Here is a 9,977-nt window from a genome sequence, read left to right as displayed (position 1 = left end):
TCTGTATCTTGAAACGTTTTATTTTGATATAGGAACTGTTATCAAGAGCTACACAAACTAAAGTCGTGTTCATATATGTGTTTATCTATCTGGTTACGTAATCCTTATCGAATTATTACTAGAATCAAGAAAACGCTCTTGAAAACCAGTTACTTCCAGAGCAACCTGTTGGAAGATGAGATAAGATGGCGAGACATTTGAGAATTCGGACAGTGAAGCATGCTGGATATCATTTTATTGAATGGCAAATAGACATACATGCATCCAGAAAACAATACATTTTTTTGAAAGAAAAACAGACGTGTATGATGATAAACAAACCTTTGACACATATGCAAGCAACATGATTACAATTGCTTTTGTCTTATAATTTGAAGACAAACTATTTCAAAAAGAAGAGCGTCAAGACATCTCCAAAACTAAATGAGTCATTCATAATGGAACGTTTTGCTAAGAACTTTTAATGATTATGAAACGGTAATAAAGCAGTCTCTTAAAAAGTATCATCATATGGCCAATTTTACACATCAATTATGTCATTGGCATCAGCGTTATGTCCTTATTGTTCTCTAAGTGACTTGATACAATGTATATATTCGTCTACAAAATAAATGTCATGCTAAAAGTTGTCAGAATTTCGTGACAAAAAGAATTGTGATTGTGGAAACGTAAGCAACAACAACAATAATATTAGTAGTAGTTGCTGCACTCTGTGGTGTCTCCCTCATGGATATGAACATTGTTTTCTTTCATTGTGCGAGAAACAAGTTAACGTCGCCTCTTTTTTTTCATCACCTTGGTGTCACGTGAGCGAGGCATCGATCCTTCCTTTTGCGGGAAGCCTTCCTGGGAAGACGAGTGTCCTTGCTGTGACTGCTTAGATGCGCTGGCAGTCCAGTCCTCTTTAGCTAGTTGACTTGGGGACTGTGGCTCAGAAGGTCCTCCCTCACAAGACTTGGAATCACTGAGAGACTCTGATGCTGCAAACTCTATGTCTGATTGTCGCAGTCGTGGAGACGAAACTGCCTCTTGAAGCGATTTGTCAGATGTTTGGAGAGCATCAGATTCTATTCTGTCGGTGCAAGAGGAAGAACTGGAGGTCAAGTGGGAAGGAGAAGGAGACTGGGGAGATGCCTCTGATCCTCTGGGCAACTTGGAGACGATTTTCTGTGTGGAAATAGTCCTTGCAAAGGGTGATGCGTGCCTGGGTGAAGCAGAGCCAGCATCATCTTCCTTTGATTCTGCTGAGAGTTTAGCTGCCATGGTGGAGCTGCGTGTTGATAAACATTAATTTTAGGAGATGATTTTCAACATTGTATTGATGAGCACTTCGAAAATATAATGATTCTTAGTAAAGGTTATAGAGCAAGAGATGAGAAAAAAAAAAAACTTACCTTGCTTGTGGCACGTCTGTCTTACGGGACACTGCATCTGTGTGACTCTCTTCTGCTTTTGTTTCTATGGCACTTATTTGCAATTCAGGAAACTTCATCCTTTGAGCTACACTGAGCCTTCCTGGTGAACCAGGTGGCTTCTCACTTCCTGCGTTAGGTTTCCCTGTTGATATTTCCTCCTCTGCGGCGTCTGTTTTCTGCGATGTGTCAATTTCTGGCTTCAGCTTCAAGGGAGACTTCGAGATTGGTGTGCCAACAAAATCTCTGAACGACTCTTGTTGTGAGGGTGGGGGAGACGCGAGAGGTGGAAAAGAAGAATGAGAAGCTGATGTCAATTTCTCGTGTGAAGTCTGTGGGTCAACAGTAGACGAAGTGGATTGCTGTTTGGGTGAGTGGGAGGCGTGGCAGGAGGGTGGAGGAGGACTCTTACACGAGGAACCTCGAGTTTGTTTTCCGTCTTGACTTACTGGACTCTTTGTCTGGTCAGGCGCTTGATGCTCTGATGTGTCTTTATGGGAGGAAGATTTCGGAGTGCACTGTGGCCGATCCTGACTTAATTTGCTGCTCTGCGGGTTTGGCGCGCCTTTCTCAGTCTGCTGGGGCGAAACAGGCGCTGTTTCAGGTATTGTGTACATGACAGATTGAGATGCTGCCTTTCTGGCATAAGACGGAGGGTCAGAAGTAAGGTAAGCTTCCTTGATTTTTTCCATCTCACCTGAAGTAGGTTTGGTTTTCTCTTTCATCTCACGAGCTTTGTTCAGCGGCGGGGATGGTGGCGGTGAGAGAGGCTGTGAGAGTGCCTCTGGGTATCTCAGCTTTGTCGTGGTGCAGGATGGTGGTGGTGGTGGTGGTGGTGAACCCAACAATGAGCCAGACGAAGGCTTCACTTCTCTTTTTTGTGCCCCGGAAGGAGTAACTCCCTCCACAGGAGTTTCCAGGAGTGGTGGGCGTGAGTGCGAGGCGCTACCTCTCCCTGGCGTCCCGCTTACTCCTTTCTTTAATTCTTCTCCATATTTATCGAAGACCTTCCTCTCTCTTCTTTCTTTTCTACTGTCCTTCTTATCCTTCCGTTCGATTCTGGGGCTCCAGATTTTCGCTAGAGGAGGCTTCTCAACACTCTCTCCTCCTTCCGGAGCGAACTTTTCTTGAAGGATATCTTCTCCATATTCGCATCTTCGGGAACCCTTCTCATTCCCTTTGTTTCGCCTTCTTTCGCCATTCTGATATCCCGTGCTGCCGGGTGAGCCTAGTGACCCTGGCACAGCAAATTCCCCTGCCCCCTCAGCCTTTTGCTCCTCAGAAAGCCTCTCAACACGCCGGTAACTTTCTCTTTGGCATTCAGAAAACTTGTCCTTGTAGTTTGCTTGTTGTTGCTTTTTCTGATATGGGACATTCTTATTTGATCTCTTGCAGGATCCTGAAGTGGCAACAATATCCCCCTGGTGGGGAACCGTTGGCTTTTGAAAGAAAGCAGAGGTACCAGAATTTTCCCTTGGGAAGTTTTCCCTTGGAGAGCAGGATTCTTGTCGCTGTGAGTGATATTCCTTATTTTGGTAATGAATATCTCTCTCATGAGAGACTTCCATTTCCCAGGAGCCACCGTGAGAGAAAAATTTTGCTTCTGCATTCCGCGATGGAGTCCAGTCGCGTCCAGTGGCCGATTGTGGATGAGTAATACCTGTTTCCTGCTCCCCGTGATATTTCCCTTTGTTTCGTCGGTTTCGCCTTCTCTTGTTCGCGCTCTTGTCTTCTCTTTTGGCATCTTCTGCATACTCATCTCCGACCGAGGCTTTGCCACCGGCGTCACCATTGTCGGTACTTGTATGCTGGTGTCTGGCCTTGCCGTGTTTCTGATGGGATTTGAGTTCTCTGTTGTTTTTCTCCCTTCCTCCGCGAAACCCGCGCTGAGGAACATCTGTGTGGTCAGAAATGACTCCTTCTGAAGGATTCGAGAGCACTGTGAGCCTAGAGGCGCCCACATCCTCACTAGCTGTATGGGAATCAAGTGTAGCGGCAGCAGACTGTGCTCCACTCGTCACGGGAGCGCCAAGTACGCCTGCAGCCTCACCCGTGGCAGAGGCTGCCTGTGTTGCTGTGTGTTCCTCAGTGCTTCCTTCTGTCTCACTTTGTTTCTTTCCCTCCTTAGACTCCTTCCTTTTCCTCTCATTCCTCCTCTTCTCCCAATCACTGTTCCTCCTCTCCTCGCCTCCACTGTTCTTCCTCCATTCCCAATCACTCGGTCTCCTCTTCTCCATCTCAGCGACACCTCTTCTTTCCTCGCCACTGTTCCTCCTCCTCTCATTCACATTGACCTCTCTTTCTTCCCTCTCAATGTTGTCTTCTCTTTCAATATCTACCATTTCCTCCTTCTCACTGTCCTTCCTTTCCTTCCTCCTATCTGCTTTCTTTTCTTCCCTATCACTGTCCTTCCTTTCTTTCCTCCTATCTTCCTCCTTTTCTTCCTTTTCACTATCCTTCCTTTCCTTCCTCCTATCTTCCTCTTTTCTTCCCTTTCACTATCCTTGCTTTCCTTCCTCGTATCTTCTTTCTTTTCTTCCCTTTCACTATCTTTTCTTTCTTTCATCCTATTTTCCTTCTTTCCTTCCTTTTCATTATCCTTTCTTTCCTTCTCTCTATCTTCTTCCTTTTCCTCCCTTTCACTGTCTTTCCTCTCCTTCCTTTCATTCTCCTTCCTTCCTTCATTCTCATTATCTTTTCTCTCCTTGTCACTATCTTTCCTTTCATTTCTTTCACTATTCTTCCTTTCTTCTCCCTCGCCTTCTTTTCTTTCCTCTCTATGACTATCTTTGCCTCCCTCCCCCACTATCTCCTCTTTCTTCCCCTTTACTATCGGCTCTTTCTTCTCTTTCGCTATCTTTTCTCCCTTCTCTCCCCCTGTTTTTCCTTTCCTCCTTCTCACTATCATTTTTTTCCTCTCCCTCACTATCTTTCTCTCCTCTCTCACTTTCAGTTCTCTCCCTATTCATCTCAAAGTAATCATCTCTTCCTTCTTCATCTTTGTTGTCTTCATCTTCCACCCTCTTTTCTGCTATATTCTCTCCTTTCTCCTCATTTTCTTTCTCCTCCTCCTCTTCCTCCTCCTCCTTCTCCTCTTCTTTCTCCTCCTGTCGGGTCTCAAGGTGACTGTCAGGTATGTAATGTGATTCAAGGTCAGTGTCACGTGTGTCAAGAGTCACGCCCTCGTCAGGAGCACATGTGTCAGGTGTGTTATAGTCGTTGCTAGGAGTGTGTGCATCTTCATCTCTCTCAGCAGGTGTGGACAGTTTATTATCAGAAGTGGAATGAAGTAGGTTCGCCTCCGTAGGTTCGTTAATGACATTTGACTCTGTACCAGCCTCTTTATCAGTGCTGTGTGTTATGTGCGGTGTGTTGTGACTCTCCTGCTCTTCATCACGTGCAAAGCTCTCCTCATCAGGTTCGCAATGAATTATATCCTCTTCTGCAGTTTCGTAATAGGCATTTGGCTCATTTACAGGTGTGTGGATGGCCTCTCCGTCCTCAGCAGATGTGGAAAATCCATTAATCTCATCGGTAGGTGTGCAACAAGTGTACTGCTCATCTGCAGGTGTGTAATGTGTCCAGTGCTCCTCAGCAGGTGTGTGATAACCCTTTTCTTCTTCTTCTTCTTCAGATACGTGTTGAAACTTTTCTCCTTCCACACGTGCGTAATGATGCACTGACTCTTCTCTTTCTGGTGTGTTCAAATTTTCTTGTTCTTCTGCAGGTGTGTAATGAGACAACTGAGCTTCTTCCTCTTCTTCTTTTGATATGTAATCACCGTCTTTTTCCTCAGCAGGTTTGTAGGTAGTAGATCCTTTCGTTGGTGTGTTATCATAGTTCATTCCTCCTATATATATACAGGTACCTTGTTTCTCTGCAGGTGTGTGGTAAGAGCTGTATTCCTCGCTAAATGTATAGCATGTCTCCGTATTTGCAGGTGTGTAATTTTGTTCCATATCTTTATTGTCAGGTGTGTTGTAAGCCTCTTGTTCTTTTGCAGGGCTGTCATGAATTATGCTCTCATCTTCAGGTGTGTGGTGAGTTTGCAGCCTCTTAGCAAGTAAGTCATGAATTGCAGAGCCCTTTTCATGTGTGTACTGAGCCTGGAGGAGCTCAACGGATGAACAGATAATTTTAAGCTCTTCAACGGGTGTATAAGGAGTGCTCACCTCCTCTTCAGGTGTTTCATGAAGACCTGAGTCATGTATAGGTTTGGGATAAGGCGTGTGATAGTCAGCAGGTGTGGGACCATCGTAAGAGTCTTCAAAGGCTGAGGGGAAGACCACGGGATCCGGCAGAGGGTAACAAGCTTGCAGTGTCTGAGTAGCTGGTGGCTGCAGGTAGATATTCCCGTCGTGAATAGCCTTTAAATTATCTTCCACGTCCATGCCAGGCGTGAAGTAATCCTGCTCCTCATTAGCAGGTGAGGAATAGTGTACCTTTTCCTCTGGCGGGTAGTGATCTATTACATCTCCTACGCCTGGGGAGAGTTGCGTGATGTTCTGCTGAGTGGCGTTCCAGTCCTCGCCGGTTGAGTGGCTGCCTTCTTCATCAAAATTCAGGTCTTCACTCACTTCAGCAGTAGCTTTTGTATGTATGTCCAGAGTAGATGATTCTTTTGCATCTTGGACACGTGCATCATCCTCCAGCACGCCTCTGTCAGGAGGGGAACATCTCCACGAATCCCACGTGGAGGATGACTGAAGGCCCGTATTTCCCTGGGGTATCTGCTGAGTACTTAAATTTGTGCCAGACTCAGGGATGTCGTTTTCATCTTCATCAGGAGTGAAGCAAGCCTCTTGATCCTCTTTTGGCATGTCGAAAACCTTCACATCCTCACTTGATTCAAGTTCCGCGAGTACCTCAGTGGAGTTACCATCCAAAGTATCGGCGGGCACCGTGAAAACCTCATTATCATCATCTGTCTCTCCAACTGAATGGGAGCAAGTGTCTTCCGTGGCTTCCAAAATGGGCTGATTCCCATAGGAAGAGTCTACTCTTTTTGTAGCGCCCATTCTAGCCACGCCTTTGATCCACTCACGCGCCTTACCCACCAGTGTCTGTCGGGCCCGCTCGCTTTCAAGTCTGCTCTCCAATTCTAATGCGTCTTGCCCCGCCTCCGCCCCGGCTTCCTCCAGCCCTCCTTGACAGGACGCAGAAGATTCAAGCTGATGCAAGTCACGGTGAAAGCTGTCAGATTTGTGTAGAATTGTCCTAGGCACGATCTCAGGGGTGGAAGTTGCCACAGGATCCACAACACTGGTTGGTGAATCATCACTGGAGGAGTCCTGAGCGAGGTTGGCAGTTTGTGATGCATCGCAGATCTCTTGGAAGTCTTTAGGATGTTCTTGTCCGTCTTGATCATTGACCTTCTGAGAGGCAACATCCACGCTGTCCTCAATGTCCTGTGCCACATCACAAGGACTCCGAGAATCATTTTCCTCAGGTTCACCTGGGTGGTACTCAGGATACAGACTAAAGAAGAGGTTCTCGGCCTCATTGTCGCCTCTTGTATCGTGGGCGTCCACGACTTCCTTCCCCGAATCTGGCTTTGGAAGAGAAGAGTTTTCAATGGTCGCTTCAGTGATCATGGCAAGTTGGACCTGTTCCTTGGAAGTGGGGATATCAGGCGTGGAGTGCGACTCAGTGTCTGCTTCTTGGTGAAAGGTGTCCTGAGCGGCATCAGCCTCCCTCTCCACTTCTTTCTTCATCGTGCTCACCCCGACCTGGCCGTCTGCCGATTCACTTTTTATGCAGTCTCTATCCTCTGTTGATCCGCTGCTCGTTGCTGCATCCGTCTTATTTAGGCATGGTAACTGCTTGTTGACAGAGTTTGCAGCTGATTCGATGGAAAGATCCGTGCTTGTCTGATCAGACGCCGTTTCAGCCTCTAAAAACCTCGATGGGAGAACGGCCATCTGGGAATCTTGGCGCATACAATCGGTCACCACGGCCTCCATGGTGCTGATTTTGGCAAGCGGATCCACGGTCTCTGAGATTTCATCTTCTTCGATCGCATCTGCCAATACCAGCTCTACGTCCTCGGCCTCTAGAGGGACTTGCACTTGGGATTGCACGAGGAACCCCGAGGAATTCTCTAAGAGGCCATCACGCTGCAGCGCCTCACTGTGGCACGGAGATGTGACGGGTGCCTCAGACGATTGAGAGTCCTTGTCTTCAGGAGCCACGGGTTGGTAGGCATCTATGAAAATCGCCGTGTCGCTGTCACTCTCATCGTCTGATAGGAAGAACTTAGCGACTCGCTGTCCGTTCTCGTGTATTCGATCCCTCTTCCCATTTTCGTCCTCTTCCTCCTGGGCCTTTCTCAGTTCTTCTTCCAAAGTGGTGTCGCTCAGGGGCCGAAAGACCCATCCGTTAGGGGAAGCCGTCCACACCCCTGCCCGCTGTTCCATTGCCTCTTGGACCTTTTTCTCACTGTAGGAGCTATTATCCGTATCATTGATCTCCGTCTTGATCTTATCTTCAAGCTCCTTTTCTTGTTCAAGGTGTGGCTTATCTGCTTCTTTATCATTCTCGTTCTTATTCTCACACGCTTTATGCTCCTCATCCTCCTTTTTTATTTCCTTTTTGCTTCCGATCAGTATGGTGTCTGCATTCTCCTCCCCATCCTCGCCCAGCCTCCTCCTCTTGGCGTCCCTGGTGCGTGCCCTCTCCCGTCGCTGCCGGGGCTTGTCGACAGACGCGTGGGGGCCTTGTGGCAAGCATCCCACCACGCGCTGCAGCTTCCTCCACCGAGCTTTCCCGCCCATCTGAAATGAGAAGTGCCAGGAGGATTAGAAAGTGTAGCTGCGATAATGTGTGCATTAGCAAATATCAGAGAGGTGCATTTAGGAAAGGGATGGAAGATTTAATGTCGACAGAAGTTGAGTAAGTGTCTCTCTGATATGCAAAACACGCAATTATAATTATAAGAAAAATATTAATATCTCAGCTAGTCATCCACTATTTGAATGAAAAACATATGTATTTTGTATGCCGCCTTATGATGCAGCGACAACATTGCGCATAGACACTTGTGACGTAAACAAAGCAAGATTAGCAGAAGCAAAAGACCATGAAGTTTGATGGAAGGATAAAACCTTGTAGGACAGATGGGTAACCACTTTAGAAATGTCTAAAGAAGAATGAGAAGTAGAATTAGAAACTGCAGTGAAAAGAATGAAGATGATTTTTTATTTTTCCAGATAAGTGTTTACGTGAGAATAAAAAAAAAAAAAAGACGAAGATCATTGAAAGCTAAAGAGGCTGATGTATTGTGTTATTGTGTTTCAGAAGAAATGCAATAGGTGAAGAACAACAAGAAGAACAAAAACAAGAACAAGAACAAGCACAAGAACAAAACAAAAGAAGTAAGTGGGCTCACAGAATGATGACGAAGAGAGAGAGAGAGAGAGAGAGAGAGAGAGAGAGAGAGAGAGAGAGAGAGAGAGAGATCATGAAACAACAACAAAAAAAAAGTAAGATCATGGAGAGGTGAGAGAGTATAAAGAATAAAAGTGAGAGAGTTTGGTGAGAGAGGGAGGTGGGGGGGTGTATATGTAAGTGAGAGGAATAAGGTAGACTTGTGAGTGCAACCGGTTATTAAGTTGAGAGAGGGAGAGAGAGATGATACGGGATAAAGGGTTTGGGGGGAGGGAATGAAGAAGAGGAAGGTGAGGGGGAGGACGGGATGAGTGTTGGCGTTTCAGAGGCTCAAAACAAGACAGGTTTGTGTGTGTGTGTGTGTGTGTGTGTGTGTGTGTGTGTGTGTGTGTAGAAGTAAATACGTTACATTGGCGTACATAAACATTTTAGAGACAAGAAAAGATATTAAAATTTCTACACACACACACACACACACACACACACACACACACACACACAAACCTGTCTTGTTTTGATCTTCTGAGACATTTTAACCATTACAAAATATCACATTCACTATTTGTATTCTTATTTTTTTTCTCTTTGCTTATGATATCAATAAATCATTGTAAAGAGTCAATAGCTACAGCATTAACTTTTTCACTTCTAGACAAAAAAATTCTCTTCAATACGTGCAACATCAGCCAACCTTTCTATGCTAAGCTATCGCAAATCATTCTGTACAGTAGAAAAGTTAACATCGAGTCTTCTTTCTTCTCCCTCCTGTGTCTACATGTAAACAATTATTTCAGTGCTAACAGCTGTAAAAAGGTTAATAACTTCTACTGACTCAACTGTTCCAAGGAATAGATGAACCAAAGACTGCCTTTAGAATTTTATATACTTTACTAGAAGAATGTATATAGCAGGTACGTACGAGAAGCAAGAATTCAGACATTGTTTTAGGAAGGGAAGGAGGTGACTCAACACCTTAAGGACCTATGAAGCGTTTCTCCGGAACACAGTCAGGATTTATGAAGCGTCCTTCGATCAATAAACACCCAAGATCTATGAAGCATCGTTTTTTTTTTTCTTTTATCCCAAACACACATTCAACCTGCCTCCTCGGATCATTCACTTTGCGCTTACCACTCTCCACACCTTGCCCATTAAACCATCATTGTAAGACGAACCCCG

At 45.6% G+C, this 9,977-nt stretch overlaps 1 protein-coding gene across 1 annotated transcript; it reads right to left on the bottom strand.

Annotated features, from left to right (window-relative positions):
* Positions 1–220: 220 nt before the first annotated feature.
* Positions 221–8,185, bottom strand: LOC123504639. The gene is made up of 3 exons (XM_045255351.1): positions 4,244–8,185; positions 1,395–3,649; positions 221–1,270 (listed from the first exon to the last, which is right to left on the bottom strand). Exons 1-3 carry the CDS (start codon positions 8,183–8,185, stop codon positions 769–771), a joined length of 6,699 nt encoding a protein of 2,232 aa, XP_045111286.1. The 3' UTR covers positions 221–768.
* Positions 8,186–9,977: the final 1,792 nt, after the last annotated feature.

This window comes from Portunus trituberculatus, chromosome 16 (assembly GCF_017591435.1).
Source record: "Portunus trituberculatus isolate SZX2019 chromosome 16, ASM1759143v1, whole genome shotgun sequence".
Taxonomy (NCBI): domain Eukaryota; kingdom Metazoa; phylum Arthropoda; class Malacostraca; order Decapoda; family Portunidae; genus Portunus; species Portunus trituberculatus.
The sequence above is the reverse complement of the archived record's forward strand: the minus strand, read 5'-3'. Positions and strand labels throughout refer to the sequence as shown.

Excerpts from the sequence above, each read along its gene's own strand:
- LOC123504639 (XM_045255351.1), bottom strand. The coding sequence starts at position 8,185 with ATGGGCGGGAAAGCTCGGTGGAGGAAGCTGCAGCGCGTGGTGGGATGC. Across the intron at positions 3,650-4,243 it reads AAAGAGAAGAAAGAGCCGAT|ATGGAGAAGAGGAGACCGAG; the intron begins AGTAAAGGGGAA and ends GGTGTCGCTGAG. Across the intron at positions 1,271-1,394 it reads ACAGACGTGCCACAAGCAAG|CTCCACCATGGCAGCTAAAC; the intron begins GTAAGTTTTTTT and ends ATCAACACGCAG.